Source organism: Ambystoma mexicanum, chromosome 5q, assembly GCF_040938575.1.
Source record: "Ambystoma mexicanum isolate Mex_15411 chromosome 5q, UKY_AmexF1_1, whole genome shotgun sequence".
Taxonomy (NCBI): domain Eukaryota; kingdom Metazoa; phylum Chordata; class Amphibia; order Caudata; family Ambystomatidae; genus Ambystoma; species Ambystoma mexicanum.
Genome location: NC_090933.1, coordinates 427906851 through 427924098, shown reverse-complemented (window position 1 = coordinate 427924098; position 17248 = coordinate 427906851). Strand labels below are relative to the sequence as shown.

Below are 17248 nucleotides of genomic sequence, written 5' to 3'. Positions count from 1 at the left end.
GAACCTTACTCCTAAAGCCAAAGGAGGTTCTAATTCCTATAAGAAGACCCCCAGAGGGCCTCCCTCCCAAACTAGGTTTAGCATTTTGAGAAAAGATACCAAATCCATCTAGAATGGGAATTGAAAGCATCTAGGTTTCCTGCAGAAAAAAACAGTGTGATGCCCTAATCATAGTTACAGTGTCCAGATTCGTAAAGAGATGGGAATTACCTCTGGAATTCCAAGATAGAAACGCAAAACTATTCGAGGGGGAAACCTTGGTAGAAAGTTCCGAATGAATCGGATGGTACTCATTTCCACAGACCTGCGGTAACCTGTGCCCAGTTTCGAGAGTTTCCATTAAATCTGGGCGTAAATTGCCTCCGTTGGGGCTGTGGAACTCTTTCCGGGTGATATACCATAGTGAGGTTTCCCTTATAGTCTGCACCTCCTCCATTGTTACTGGGAAACTGAGTGGATTCTAGTAGGTTTGCTTCAAAACAAAGTTGCCTTAACCCTTCCTTATGCCCCATAATCAGTTCCAGGACCACTCTTGATTTAAGAACGATATTACTAACATCTACCCGACCCTGAATAGGAAAGAAAATACTATCCATGTCATAACTAGAGATGAGAGAGGGCGGGGGTAATTGGTGAAAAATCTTTAAAATATTGCCACGGTTAAGACAGATTGGCATGTCTTGACCCCAGAGACTTGAAAGCTGAAGAATATCAAGAGGGTCTTTCACTTCTGCTAATTGAGGTAAAGAATCAGTGATCTTTTTGGTAAACTGAGCCTCCAAGTCGGTGCCCCTTGCACCCCTTAATATAGACCTATTTTGGATTGCGTTTGGACCCACAGGGAATCTTTCACATGAATTGAAAGAATTGCTGTAATGGGCAAAATCAGGCCCAGGACGATCACCTTCATTGCCCATGGCGGGGCCAACACTAGACATACTTGAATGAGCTAAATTAAGAGAGTTAGGTGCGAAAGGACCCCCCACTGATCGTGCTCCCATACCACAGTCCCTCATTGTAGGCTCGATATTGGCAGGATGACCCTCAGTAACGGCAGGGAGAAGGGGGTCCAAAGATAAAGAAGGAGTAGATGGAGCCCCATCCTGAGATGGGATTATAATTGAATTAGGCACTGCCCCACTAGCAATTTTAGGAACATGTAGCGCCTGGAATAGATGTTTAACCATGTCAATATTAACCAAGTTTGCCGTGATAGACGCGATAGTGGTCTCTGGAAGACGAGAATCCTCCCCAGATATGGAATTAGATGGAATAGTTAGAATTTCACCAACTGCGGAGGAATCCTGCGGCTTGGTAATAGTATTGGCGGATGATTCAGCTGAAGCGTTGGTGGACGTAGATTCTGGTAAAGCTGAAACTATTGTAGAAGGGCTGGAGACCAAAATGTCCACAACCCCCTCAGTATTAGGCCCCACTTCTAAAGGGACAGTATTGATGGTGGTAGGGCCATCTACCAAAGCGTCAGATGAGCTAGATAGTACTAATGTAGTGGGAAGTGAATTGACTGTGGCCGGAGTGACCACCATATTGGGAATAGAGGTCTTTGTAATTTTTAGCATTTTACTCGTTGCCCATAGGACTTATTTTTAATTATTTTAGAATTGTATTGAATTTCAGAATCTGTTGCTTAAAAGTATCAAGAAATCCTGTTAACAACTTAGGAAGTGTTTGAATAGTTTTAGGCCATCTAGAATTAGTGTTGCAGTACTCATGTTTGTTTGTTTTGGCAATTGAAAGTGAAGTTACTTTCCACACACGCGCTATCTGGGATAGAAACTACAATCCCCAGTAGGATTGTAGTTCCCAACTCCAACTTTCCTAGAAACCCAGCGCGAACGCGCCGGCGCGCACGGACAGGCACAGTCTGCTGCAGTCTGTGAAGGAGGTGAAAGGGAGGTGAGTCCTTCCTAAACCCTTGTCATTTCTTTTACTGGTGATAATAATAAGCAAATAAGCGCCTGTGCTCTGATCAGATTAGTGTAAGTGCATTAATTACCTTAGCTCATTTGAGCACTTGGTTAATCTGTTAATTGAGCTGGAAAGCATTATGCCGTGCAGTGGTTTGAAAGTGAAAGTAAACCACTCACGGGACTCGCCTATGGTGAAAATAGGGCTACTTAACACGCGTTCCTTGAACAAGCATGCTCATAGTGTCCATGATCTCATCCTAGAAAGAGGCTTGGATATTATGTGCATCACGGAAACGTGGCTCAAAGACCCTATATGTCCAACTGGCAGTAATGCTACACCAGAAGGATATATTCTATATAACAAAAACAGAGAGTTGGGGCAAGGTGGAGGTGTAGCAGTTATAGCAAAAGATGTGTTCCATCTTTTTAAAGCTAACTTTGACTGCAGTAGATGTGACACCATGCAGCTAAATTTGACTCATACACCTAATGACTGCCTTAACATTATTGTTGTTCATAGACCCCCTTCCCTGACCTCCGATTTTGAGAGTGAACTAGGCTTGCAACTAAGCAAACCGGTTTCTGATCATTCATCCTCCTTGTTAGTAGGGGACATGAATAGATGGAGAGGAAACCCTGAGGACAAAGAGGCTACTGCTCTGCAAAATAACTTGCACAATTCGTCTTTTCAAATAGTAAATAAGGAACCCACCACCCCACAAGGTAACCAGTTAGACTTGGTCTGCACCAATAACCTAGTTTCCTCTCAGATTAAGACAGAGCCATGTATCTGGTCTGACCACAGTTTGGTGACATTGGAAATAACCCTAAACTCTCCAATCAAGCTGTTAGAGAACCCACATGTGAAAATCACAAACCGAAACTTTAAGGTAATCGGTCCTGAGCAGTTAAAACTGTGCCTACTCCAGATCGAGGATTCTTTTTTAGTAGACGACAGTTGCGAACACATGTTAGTTAAATATACCAAATCCATACAAGAGATGATCGATAAATATGCACCTCTTAAAAACAAGATGGTTAGGAAAAACAGCTGTAAGGCGAAATGGTATAATGAACATATAAATTTGCTCAAACAGAGTAAACGCGCCAAAGAACGTGTATGGCATAATACCCACACGCAGGCAGACAGAGAGAACTGGAAACGTGCCGACCAAGTGTACCGGAAGGCTATTAGAGAGGCAAAGTCAAATTATTACAACATGGAAATCGAGGCAGCCCCAAACTCGACAAAAAACTCTTTGATATTCTTAAGGAAATAGAAAAGCCCAAAATCCTCTCCCCTCCTCACATCCCCACTAAAGAGGATTGTGAAAGGGTTCAAGAGGGTTTTGCCGCAAAAATAACCAAAGCCAGGAACAATATAATCCTGGCTAGAGATAACACCAGTTTGGAGCCCCCCGACGAGAAAGAACTCCTATCCGTAGGAAAGGAAAGTTTTAGCTTTGCAGAAGTCTCAGAGGAAGAAATGTGCAGGGTAATGGCAGGCGTGAAACCCACTTCCTGCGCTGAAAACATTCTTCCCACTAAGATCATCCTGGATAACAAAGAACTTTTTGCCCCGGTACTGACAAGGCTAGTCAATGCCTCCTTCCTAGAAGGTGTAGTCCCGAAGGACTTAAAAAAAGTGACCATCACACCGCTCGTAAAAAAGGCAGGCTTGGATCCCAAGGACCCCAATAACCTCCGTCCGATTACCAACTCCAATTTTATCTTACAAATTTTAGATAAAATTGCAACCAATCAGCTGCAGAAACATGTTGAAAATGCAGACGTGTTACATGACCAACAATCTGGCTTTAGAGCGGCCCACAGTACAGAGTCCGCAATGCTAGACCTACAGACACATATGCTAGAACTGACAGAGAAAGCGAAGACTGGGTTACTCATGCTGCTCGACCTCAGCGCTGCATTTGATCTAGTAGACCACCAATTGCTACAGTCAGCGTTGGATAAACTTGTAGTGTGCTCAACTAAAGCACAGGCCCGGTTGGCCTATTTCCTGAAGGACAGGATGGCACGAATACACTGGGGCGAAAACTTCTCCGAAGCAACCCCAATACTGTTTGGAGTTCCCCAAGGTGCAGTTTGTCCCCTCTCCTGTTTAACCTTTATATAAGAAGCCTCTGCTCGCTGTTAGAAAAAATTGGCGTGATTTTTACCAATTACGCTGATGATACTCAGCTACTATTTGGGTTAACAGGAGACCATGCTGTGGACAGTGCGCAGATCGAGAAAGTTTATAATATTATCGACACCTGGATGCAGAAGCACTGGATGTGCCTAAACAACACCAAAACGGAATTAATGATATTTGGATTGAATCGAGCTAGGTCCAAGCTAGATCCCCAATATAAGAATTTCCGTATTAAAGATGCAGCCATAACATTGGTACCCAAGGTAAAAACCCTAGGAATGATGGTCGAAGCTTCCTTGGGATCAGGCGCACAGGTTAGTTACTTATATAAAAATAATCTGTACTACCTGCGTCTCCTAAGAGCTATCAGACCATACATTAATGAGATCAACGCAGCCTCCATCGCCAGAGCTATTCTGGTATCACGCCTGGACTACGGAAATGCGCTGTTATTGGGAGCATCAAAAAGGGAGCTAGCTAAATGCCAGGTCATGCAAAACGATGCCGTCCGCATCATTAAAAGGAAGAAACAAAAGGACCATATAATAGACAGTAGGAGGTACTTACACTGGCTCAGAATCGAGGATAGAGTCAAATTTAAAGCGCTAACGATTGTCCATCAATGCCTCTTTGGAAAGGCGCCTGCCTACTTTAAGAAGCACTTCTCCTGGTATGCCCCCCGTAGAGGCCTAAGATCTGCTGATACTGGCCTCCTAAACATCCCAGAAGCCAAACGGGCATCAGGAAGGGGCAAATCCTTTCCCGTCAAAGCATCCAAATACTGGAATGAGCTCCCCAGGCAACTAAGACAACAAGAAAACTACGCTACCTTCAAGAAAGCTCTGAAAACTAGACTTTTCCAATAAGTTAGCGCAGCGAATTATTGAGAGACATAAATTGCAAAGGACCAAAACTGCGCTTCACTGCGCCCTGATGCCTGCGGGCTTTCGGCGCGTAACAAGCATAAAGTAAAGTAAAGTAAAGTAAAGTAAAGGTCACAATAACTGCAGGTTCAGCAAGATTCCCAGTCACCTTGGAAACAAGTGAAGGGGTTGTAGAAGCTGAAGTGTTTGCCAGAAAAAGTTTTTTAATAAATTGATTAGTATATGAATTGATGTTTTTCAAATTCTTCTGATTTTTTGTTTTCTTCATTTGCTGAATGATTTTTTTTTCCTTCCTATACAAGGAAAACCTTTTTGGAATATCATTTCTTTAGTGAGGTCAATAGGAGGATCAGATGTATTCTCTACAGTCGGAATGGATATAGGGTCCACAGAAGAGGCTTAAGTGGCTCGGCCAGTTCTACAATCCTCCCTACAAGGGGAAGAACTTGAACAATAGAATTAAGAGGATAGCCTGAGGACTCCTCTTGGACTTTCTCCTCCATTAATTCCGTAATGATTTTGGTGTGGGGGATAGGGAGTTTTACCTCCATACCAACAACCTCTCGCACACCCTCCGATGTCATTGGAGGAATCATCGAAGGAGGATCACAGATAACCTGATCCGAGCATCGGGGAACAATGGTACCCGAACCCATATCTGAAGCTACCCCTTGTGTAGTCAACGTTTTCCCAATGAGCCCTTGATTTGCCATATGGGCATCAACAGTTAACTGGTTAGAGAGGATGGGCTCAGAGCCATGTGTAGGCATTACAGGGTGGTCTTCCTTAATAATTTTAACTAACTCTTCAAATCTATCAAGGCCCTCTAACCTGGAATACATTTCAGAGAGAAGAAGTGAGTGTGATCTAACCTCTGACCAAATGTTATCATACAGGCTCACAAAGGAGCTCAGAACCATGTTCAGAGCCGAAAGAGTAGGTTGGGAAAGTTTAATTCTGTCATCTGCCTCTTTAAGAGTATGATGCAGAATGGACTCGCTGCCATGATCCTTTTTTGAGTCAGGGAGTAGACCCCTTTCTCTCAGCCAATTTTGTTTTTCTGTATACTCATCAATAAAAGCGCACATAGAAATCGTCACAAATTTGCTGAGTGACATTGTTTGTATTATTAGATTTGAGACCCAGATGGCTATCAGCGATTGCCCTATCTGCACATTCTATTATGCTAATATCATCAATATCCTGAGCTTGAGGGTCGTCAATCACTAGTATCTTAGCTACATGGACTAGATCAGAGTGATCCAATGTGGCAACTATAGGAAGTGAATGTAGACATTTGACCAAGGTACTAGTTGCAGTCCTCTTTCCAAAAAAATTAGAGATTTTTTTCCCTTGAATAGGTTTCCCTTGGGTACTCAAATTAGATTTTGTTTTAGGGGTGAGATTATAGGATTTATTAAGTGGAGTTTTAAACACAATGGATTTCACTGTAGGAGTATTGGGAGTTCCAGCTAGATTGGCAGAAAGATTAACATGAATAGAGGAGGTATGATTTACACCCCTAACAGAGGAATAAACCACTGGCAAAAGTTTAGTGGGGGGAATAGCATCGTTCCCATTGACCACAGGAGGGGAAAGGCGATCAACAACCTCTTTTGTCACCACCGATGTGTCTGTAGCATTAGCTACAGAGTCATCCACCATACCAGGCAGTGTAGGCGTCCTGGGATATAATTGAGCAGGGGTTGAATGCACACTATTGACCATATTGTTGTTAGAATGATCCATAAGGCCCCTAACCCTTGGTAAACTAAGGCCTTCCTCAAGATTAGAGGCTATAGTGGCTGCTAGGCGCTCTTCCTGTGTGTCCATGGAAATGTCTTCCTTCCCGATAAAAATGCAACTGTTATAGGCTGTTGTGCGTGGAATAATACCCATAGCATTAAATACCTCAGACCTATCCCTGGCATGAATTTGGGCCTGAGCCAGGGTTTTTAGGAGAGAGGAATCAGGGGGAACATCTACTAATACATGATGTGAATTCCCCAAAGCAGCAGGGATGGAAACATCTGAAGCAATAGTGACTGGCGAAGCAGAAGGGAGATTTCCCATAGCAGAAGGAGTAGAGACAAGAGAAGCCTGCATAGCTGTCTGACTTCGAAGTCCCTTACGTGTCATTCAGACAAAACCAAAACCCAGGGATAGATAGGGGGAGTAGAGGGATGACAATAAGGAATTTAAACTATAAAACTAGGTTTCAGTATATAACGGTTAGAATAGAGATAAACAAAAAATAGCATATAAAGCAGTCAATAAGATAGTAAACACTAATATGTAGAATATTGCACTGAAACCAGAAACAACATCAAACAAGTCTAAAACTGCCCCGAAAGCACTCTTAAAATTAGAAATTGCAAGTAAAAATGGATCTATGCGTGTCAAATAGAAAAGTGTGAAAACAAATATAGTATAAAGTGTATTAGTGTTAAGAATGTCCTTTTATCAGAACAAGATCAAGTTAAATAATTTAAAAATAAATTCATTCATCCATAGAACCCGGTGAAGCACTCAGTCTCAGGGTAGGGAACGCCCGACAGCTTATGGAACTGCCAGAGTCCGACTCTCCACCCCTAACCCTGAATACTGGAGAAGCTGGTATAAATGTGTTTACAGCTCTCGAGCCCAGACCAATTTACTCACAGGTCACAGCCAAACAGCACAACAGCGGCTCCAGCCCTTACTGCCTCCAGGGCTCAAGGCCGCAAGGCTGGTTGGGCCAGCAATTTGTGGGTTGAGGCAGTCACGTGATGTGTCACATGTCCGTGTAGAACCCCGCCTCCTCCAGGAAGCAGGGGGAGCAGCAAGAGCTCGGCTCGGAGTGGTGTCCAAATCGAGTGATTTCAAATGAAGTGAAACGTTAGGTCTTTCACAGCACAATACACTCGCACCCAATCCTCAGAACAGCGCCGCTCGGGTGGTTGGGCCAGCAATTTGTGGGTTGAGGCAGTCACGTGATGTGTCACATGTCCGTGTAGAACCCCGCCTCCTCCAGGAAGCAGGGGGAGCAGCAAGAGCTCGGCTCGGAGTGGTGTCCAAATCGAGTGATTTCAAATGAAGTGAAACGTTAGGTCTTTCACAGCACAATACACTCGCACCCAATCCTCAGAACAGCGCCGCTCGGGTGGTTGGGCCAGCAATTTATGGGTTGAGGCAGTCACGTGATGTGTCACATGTCCGTGTAGAACCCCGCCTCCTCCAGGAAGCAGGGGGAGCAGCAAGAGCTCGGCTCGCAGTGCTGCCCAAATCGAGTGATTTCAAATGAAGTGAAACGTTAGGTCTTTCACAGCACAATACACTTGCACCCAATCCTCAGAACAGCGCCGCTCGGGTGGTTGGGCCAGCAATTTGTGGGTTGAGGCAGTCACGTGATGTGTCACTTGTCCGTGTAGAGCCCTGCCTCCTCCAGGAAGCAGGGGGAGCAGCAAGAGCTCGGCTCGCAGTGCTGCCCAAATCGAGTGATTTCAAACGAAATGAAACATTAGGTCTTTCACAGCACAATACACTTGCACCCAAACCTCAGAACAGTGCCGCTCGGGTGGTTGGGCCAGCAATTTGTGGGTTGAGGCAGTCACGTGATGTGTCACGTGTCCGTGTAGAGCCCCGCCTCCTCCAGGAAGCAGGGGGAGCAGCAAGAGTTCAGCTCGTAGTGCTGTCCAAATCGAGTGATTTCAAACCAAATGAAACGTTAGGACTTTCACAGCACAATACACTCGCACCCAATCCTCAGAACATTTGTTTACATGTATTTTGATCACAGGAGCGGTGCTCTATTTTTCTCTTTCCCTTCAGTATACCAACACTCCTTTTGTAGCTGCACCCGGGGTGAAGGGCCATTTTCCTCCCTTCTCTCGTGCGATCCCCCCCTCTGAATCAGACCAGTGTTGGAGTCAGCATTCTGACCCCCACCCTCTGTCTAATAGAGGTTGTGAGAGAGAGAGATTATGAGCTCTTCAATGTGTTTTATGAGGTTGCATATTTTTGACAACCATAAAACACAATTAAAAACTTCAATGTCACCATTGCTGGCCCCCAGGTCTCTCTGATTTTCTGCACATTGCTGTACGTGCATTAATGTCTGGACTTTCTTGCAATGGCCGCACCTGTAGCCCATGCACTGGACTGTGCAAGGTGACTGGGCCCAACTGGTTTGGTATTTGCAAAGAGTTGAAATATGTGTAGATGCTTTGTAATTCCAAAGACTTTGCACTGCAGCACCCGGTACATCATTGAACAAGTGAATGACATTCATTCCATAATCCAATTGTGGGACCCAGAGAGTCTCGAAAATGTGAAGGGCTGTGCCTGGTTGCCGATGATACACCAGCCACCACTGTTCTAACCCCCTTAGCCTTTTTCCACGGCCAGCTCACCCATGTTCTGGTTTCCCAATCTGTCATGCTCTACTGCTTCTCCTTGTTGCTTACTCTTCTACTGTTACTTGACCACACATGTAGCTCCCCACTCTCTCTTTGTGATCACACGGGCTAGTGTTTTGCAATGCCATCAGTCTCCATTGGTTAAACATTGAAGCAGAGGGTGTCTCAGTGCTTCTCCCCTGTAGACACATTAAGGGCCTGATTTACAAATATTTTTAACATGGGAAATTCCCATTGAAAACATTTTTGTAAATAAGGCCCTAACCGTGCAAATCATCACTAAAATGGTATAGGTGAAGCTAAGCAATTTAACTTCAGGGAAAAGCCAGACCTTAATGGGAAAGAAATGTTCAACGCCTGCTTCAAGTGCTGGATAGCGTATACATAGTTACTCTAGAGTTAGTAATGTTCTTTATTGAACGCTTGCACCTATATGCTGTTAACTCTCTAGCACAGAAAACCTCTATAAGATGGCATCAGCAGACGGAGCAGCATGAGGTGGGTCTTCAGGTGACATGTTCACCACATTCCACTCCAGGGGTGGACTGGCCTGTAGAGAACAGTGAAGCTTTCCTGGTTGGCCTCTGCAGCTTGGGCCTCTTGTATGTGCCAGCCTATTCTATTTCCAAATGATCTCATAGGAAAAGGCTTGGGCTTGCCGACACTGTGTAATATGGGGCCACTTTGAAAATGATTTCCGTGGACTCTTTTGGATCCCAGTCCACCCCTGTTCCACTCACTGTGTGCCACTTTCTGTGTCAATATTCCCAGAAGGTCGGGCACAGAAACAAACTACTAATCATTCACTCCGCTTTCTGCAATTCATGTATGTTTTGTTTCCGACTGTCATACTACTCATGATCAATCTTATTCGGGTGTATGGGTTGTACTTCATGTTCGATCAATGCTAGGAGTGGAAGGGAGACTCGGCCTCATGTCACATGCTGGTTTATTACTCTGTCTGCCCCCGCGCCTATCTGAGCCTATGGCATTCCAGGCGCTATTCATATTTCCCTTTCCTCCAATCTTCCCTTCATTGATCGAAATAATTGCAGTTTATTTTGAATCACCTGCGCCCAGATGCAGTTTAATCTGTCCGGACATGCGCGTTATAAATAACTCAAATCAAATAAAATGGCTTGTTCCCACCCCAACACCTTCCCGAACATTTTCCCTCCCTTGCTCTCGCACATCTTACCCGGCTTCCTTTTTGCCAACTTCCTTCCTTTCTTCTTCTCCGCTCTCTTTCTTCTCCTCTCTAACTGTGCCTGCGAATTCCCCCCTTCCTTTAACCTTCTTCCTTGATTCTGTCTCCCTTCTCTTAAGCCCCTATTTTTGTATTCCTCTATCTCTTCCTCTTCCCTCCTATGCCCACTTCTTCCCTTTCCCTTCTCAGTTCTGTTTACTGGACTTTGTATCCTCTCTTTTCCCCATTCCTCCCTTACTTCATCTTCCGCAATAGTCCCTCTTTCCATAACCTCTTGTTTTTTGTGTATGCCTTTTTCCTTTCAAACATTTTCTCAATCCCTCCCTTGTACCTTGCCAGTTTCTTTCTTTCTTTCTTTCCTTCCTTCCTTCCTTCCTCCCTCCCTCCCTCCCTCCCTCCCTCCCTCCCTCCCTCCCTCCCTCCCTCCCTCCCTCCCTCCCTCCCTCCCTCCCTCCCTCCCTCCCTCCCTCCCTTCCTTCCTTCCTTCCTTCCTTCCTTCCTTCCTTCCTTCCTTCCTTCCTTCCTTCCTTCCTTCCTTCCTTCCTTCCTTCCTTCCTTCCTTCCTTCCTTCCTTCCTTCCTTCCTTCCTTCCTTCCTTCCTTCCTTCCTTCCTTCCTTCCTTCCTTCCTTCCTTCCTTCCTTCCTTCCTTCCTTCCTTCCTTCCTTCCTTCCTTCCTTCCTTCCGTGCTTTCAGGTCTCTTTAAAAAGTTTACAATACTGTACAAGCAACCAGCATAACCTGACAACATTGCTCTGCCAGCCAGCCAGTCCTATAGATGGTATTGATGAGAGGGCGATCGAAAGGCAAAATAGCAGTTACAGTGGGTACATTATGTCATGCTAATGAAGGATTATTATGTGGCACTGTCTCTGAAGACAGGAAAGAGAGTGATTATCACCTACAGTGAAACGGCCCTGATCCGTAAGGGACCAGTGTCTAGTGTAATAAGTTATTACATAAGGAAAAGCATTGGCCATGTGCTAACGTTGTGACGTATGCTGTGGGCTTAACATAGCCCAGCGACCACAGAATGCACACCACCCAGGAACTGGTCTACCCATGGTAGGTTCTGTGTAGTTGGCTACATGCCTCATCACTCACCATCGTGGCAGGTATTTAAGCAGGAGGATCTCAGGGGACACCCTAATGAGTGGTGGGACTTTTCCCTTTCTGAAAGCCACCCCAATTAGTCACCGTTGCAAGTCCTAGTGCTGTGGCTGGGGTCGTGCAGTCGAGGTTTGCAAAGATGCATACCCAAGCCCAGCATCTGAGGGAGGATTCCCAGCGAGCTGATAGGGCCCTACATTCCTCCCTCCAATACTGTGAGGAGGCCCAGAATTCCAGCAGAAGTGGTGGGTGAGAACTTCCCACCCTGAGAGTGCTCCTGTGCCTGGTCACGCAAATGCACACTGCAGTTCCAACGGTGGTCCTCGATGCCCACATGCAATGCAGGTCTTGCTAATTAATGAGGGATCCGTCCAACGTCCTGCATGCACACATATGCCAGAGTCTCTGAAGTGCTAATCATAGACGATGATCTATCATGTGTAGTGCTCCCCAGGACGTGCAGCACTGCTAACACAAAGGCTGGTGATTCCAGTGCACTGTACGTGTCCGCCTCTGCTTGCTATGGCAAGTATTTCAAGATGAATGGTGCAGCGGGATTAATTAAATCTACATTGAAAAGGTCATTGGTGCACATTATAAAAGTAAACCCACATGTACTTCAGTTTCACACTAATCAGAGATGAAGTCAGATTTACAAGAGTCCGAATATACAATAGACACCTTGTTAATCTACTTTATTCATTCTCCATGTGCCAAGTTTAGTCATCAATCAATGGAGAACGGTGCAGCTTCTTTAGAATTATTGGAAAAAGTGACCATATCCTATGGAGAAATGTGGTTAACTATCACTCATGTTTGCAGGGACATTTAAAATAATGAAAACACTCCTTGTAACAGACTTTTAAATGTACAAATGATAAAACATATGCGCGGCAAGTGGAAATCACTTTTGGGAAACACAATATGGCAACTAGAATACATGTCACAGAAATATCTAATTCACATACATTAGTTTCATTAATCTTAAGTGTCCATAAATGGCAGATGAATAACCACACAGAAACATAACATTGTCTAGACCATAACTTACCTACAAGAAAATCACAAATTGCCAAATTGAGCAGAAAATAACAGCTGTGGTTCCTTAAACTGCCGTCGACGGCAAAGGCCACAATAACCAAAATGTTCCCCAACACTGTAGTTAAACTCATTGCACACATCAGCAGAGTCAGCACTACAGCTGTGCTAAGTGGAAACGTGAAGCCGCCATTGTTGATATGGGCCGCGAGAAGCCCATGTACGTCACTGGCCAAAGACGAGTTCTCAGAGGGGCTGCCATTCCTAAGCAAGATGTCCCTGTGAGCGAGCATGTTGCACAGATGTGGACGAAGAAAGTACAGCTTCCTGTACTGAGTATCCGTACCTTGACTTGGCTGTCAGAGCAGTGCTACCCCTGCAGTGTAGCAGTGTTTATATAGGAAGTCAACCCTCTTCCAATTAAACATGCAGCACCCAGGAGGTTTTCAAAATGCAGTCATAATAAATTACTCTGCCGTGTGTTCATTTTAGAAATACATTTAATTCCCGGCTGAATTAAGCAAACCCATATGTTCCAGTCAGAGTAGCAACATATAGTTTAATAGGCACCCATTTCAAGTGGATGTTGTCATTAAAATACATATTAAAAAACATGTAGAGAATGATTCAGGGGTGAGGCCAGTATTTGTAAACTCCAGACAGAGCACTTTTATGTGCCCCTTTTTATAGCAGGGACAGATTTGAGGATTTAGGGCCACCATGCCGCCACCCCCGTACTGCCATCTGCCACTGGGCTAGAGGAGCCAATGGAAGCCACTCACAGTGCAAACCTGCATGTTGGGGATACTTGGGCTCCATACCGCTGGGTCTGATGGAATGTCCAGGCCCAGTCTCCCTTTCATTGTTAAGACTAAAGAAGGACAGTTTTAATGAATTTGCGATCTGAATCATTTGCGTTGTATTCCGTGCTGAAATTAAAATCTGCTTATGCACAATGATGTGACTAGAAGGAATCTCACCAGGCACTGTGTTGGGCACCTGGGGAGGGCTCTCAGCAAGTTTAGGAGGCTTGGGTCCTCTTGAACAGCTCCTGCTCCCTGCTCACCCAGGATAGCTGTGGTGGGACAGCCAAAGCACATTGCTTGGAGTGTTATGTGGGAAGCCATAAACACAATATATGGAAATAGAATGGATTTAGGGAAGCATGGGAATATCTACAAGAGCAAGTAACGCGGGTTAGCGGGAAATGCACAGGTAAAGCATAGAAACCCAGCGTTGCGGTCCTGCAACAGTTGCTTGATTGTTGCAGTGTTCACAAAATAACACTCCTATGAAGGCATTCACTGGTTGCTACTTTTATGGATTGTGCATCTGGGACTCCCTTTGTATTAGTAACCCACACTTTACCAATAGACACAAAGGTGACATGTTGCTGACAGTTCGTTCATGCTATCTTTTGGACCTTAGAACAAAAGGCCATCCTTGCAGATTCCAGGCTGAAAAAGGCTGCACCAGCAGGGTGGCGTTTTGTTCCCAGCCCAATCTCGATCCCTTTCGGGGTGGGTTCCCTATATCCATTCACCACTGTGAAGTCTTACCCAGCCCCATTCCCCCCAAACTCCTAACTTACCTACTTCTGGCTGCAGCTGCTCCCGTCACAGACCGCAGACTGGGAACTGGATTCCAGATGTGCAGTATGGAGTGCTTCCGTGTGCTTCCGTTTGTGACTTGGGATTCCAGGTTCCCAGTATAAGGACCACGCATTTATTTTTCAACTGGTGCGGCTATTCATCGAACTGTGCAATGTTACACAGCTGAACTGGGGCTCAGGCACTTTCAGAAGATGCCATTAGACAAAGTTCTCGATGCAGTTGCCAGCAGTTTGGTTGATGCTTCTTGTATTAGTGTAGTGCTTCAGTTTAGAAATGTCATGTTATATTTTCTTTAGATGTATTGAGCAGGTTCAGGCGTTCAAAGGGTTCTTGTGGCATTGTGGTACCAACTCTCTTCACAAAAGCCTTTGAATTGTTCTCCGGAATTTCTGTGGCAGCTTCATATGTTCCCTCTAAACTCTGTTGACAATGGGATGCTTGAGATGGCCACATGGATCACACAGGGACTGGAAGCTGCACTCTTCAGATCACAGAAGACCAGAATATCATCTCACAGCCAGAAGTTGCAGATATTTATGGCTGTTGTTGCTCAGGGTTCCAATGTGGATCCCTTCTCTGGTCAAGATTCCTACAGGGGTGACAACACAGAGTCTCTGGGCAAAGGATCTGTATAGATTATAAAGTGGTTGGTCTATACGGGCCAAGGGAACAGTGCATCATAATGGCCTCTCTTTGGTCTCTGTAAGATGTGAATACAAACACTGCTAGAGATTCACAACAGAAAAAAGACCTGGAAGAATTCATGCAGACAGAGATTGATCAAAATGTGTCTTGCGTCAGCTTGTTCTTCCCTTGATAAGTTACTACCCCATTTCAGCTTCTGCTGATAGAAAGGATAAGGGAACTCATCCTCGAGCTGGATAGGAATCTTAAGAGCTGGATGTCAACTCAGCTCCCAATTATAGAATTGTATCTCGTCAAGCCTTTGGTTGCTGCCTAAACACTGCCCCTTCAATCCTTCTACAGATTTTTCAAGGGTTTCCCATTGATGTGGATTACATCCAGGATCACAGCCACTATTCAGATATACAGCCAGATTTGGCTGTGGGTTTGCAGTAGGGGTGTACCAAACTTCGGCTTTGAGTAAGTATTCGGCCGAATTTCAGCAGAAAAATACTTATTCGGCTTCGGCCGAATGTTTCTGGAATATTTACTCAAAGCGGAAGCTAAAAAAAAAATACATTTTTTTTAAGTCCTCTTTCTATGCTTAGCTATCTTCTCTAGGTGTGAGAGACGATAGCCAATCCTAGAAAGTAAAACCGTGGGAAAGCAACAGCAGCCAGTAAGCAGTTGGCTTACTGGCTGCTGCAGGGACAAATACCCGGAAGCATTGGGACAGTGCACCGAGACCGGGAGAAGACGACCAGAAGAGGATCGAGGAAAGACGGTGATCGAGGCGGCATCAGGTAAGTGTCCACCTTTAAATCATCAAGATACTGTGAACATACACATTATTGCTTTGAAAAATGGATGGGTGAGTGGGTGTATGCAAAAATGCTGTGGCAAATCGGAATGCAGGAATATGTTAATTGATTAAGGACTGAGCGGCAGTTCACATTTCACTTCCCAAACAATGAGATGGTATAACATTAGGGGGACTGGTCTTGGTCAATACGTTCGCTCACACAATGTATTACCGGGCCGCTTGAGGACAGGTTTGGGCTACTTTTCGTTCCGGCCCACCCCCAAGAATATTTCCATTAAGGGACTACATCTGGACCTCTAAGTATTTCCTGTTCATGGCAAAAATGAGCATTTGTTGAGAAACTTCCTTTCCTGGGCAAATGATTGAATTGGCTAGAAAGTAGTTTGGGTGGCTTTTGGTGTGTTGGCAGCCTTTAGCCCTTTAAATAAACTGTCTGACGAATGAGGGTAGTGATGGTCATACAATGCGAGTAGAGTTAGCCATGTCAATACATGGAAAGTAATGATAGTACTTTAGTGCGTGTGATGAATTGAATTCGTACCTGAGCAAACAAGGACGACAATACTTGGTTAATGATGCAAGTATATGCCTATATGACGACACCTGTCAACACTGAAAACATGTTCAGTCTACAAAAGCCAAAATGATGGGCTTTGCCATTGGAATGTACCTTTCCCAATATCCGTACTAGTGCTCTCTGCTTCTAGTTATGTCGACATGGACATGTGACCTTTTCGTGTTGTTCTTGCTCTCGGGCTGCTTCTGTCCTCGGTCCTTTTCCATGCTTTCTCCTCACCCTGCTTGTGCTGGTAGTACACTCTGAATTGTTATGCTCTTTGTGTTGGCATTGCCCCCTGACCCATTTAATGCTGGTATTCCCATCTGACCAATGTCTTGCCGGTTGTCACCTCTCAGGCTTTGCTTGGTATTTTTCCCCCCTCAAAACCTATTCACTGATCACATTGTGCCTGGCCCATTTTCATGTTTTTATTGGCCGTTTGCATTTGTATGGTGTCTGGAGGCATTCCCCACTTTCCTGCTGGCATTGTACCCTGAGAGTATTCATGCTATTGCTGCTGCCCACAGACTCTCTTCCTGTAAGCATTGCCCCTATGACACTTTTCCTTGTGACAGGCCACTCTGGACCCTCCCTCACCACCAACTCTTTTACTCAGGAGCACTTATCTCAGATGTAATCATATTCAAAGCACACACCACGGCCTAGCCATTAGTTCCTGTACACACATACATGAACACACAATACGTGGGCGTGACAACACAGAAACCGTCCCTGAACAGAAACTTCTACGAGTTAACCAACTATTCGGCTCACTATTCGGCTTCGGACGTATATTTTGGCTAACTATTCGGTATTCGGCCGAATAGTAAATGTACTATTCAGTACACCCCTAGTTTGCAGGCCCCCTCACTTTTACAAGGCACGCAGAATTCATGACTATATATAGCA

General features: G+C 44.9%; 1 protein-coding gene across 1 annotated transcript in view; it reads right to left on the bottom strand.

Moving 5' to 3' along the window:
• The window catches only part of LOC138498271 (histamine H3 receptor-like), a 185741-nt gene extending 172728 nt beyond the window's left edge, over positions 1-13013 (bottom strand). The window contains exon 1 of the mRNA XM_069622110.1: positions 12734-13013. Within this exon, the coding sequence (XP_069478211.1) occupies positions 12734-13013 (280 nt within the window). The remainder of the gene's footprint in view (positions 1-12733) is intronic.
• Positions 13014-17248: the final 4235 nt, after the last annotated feature.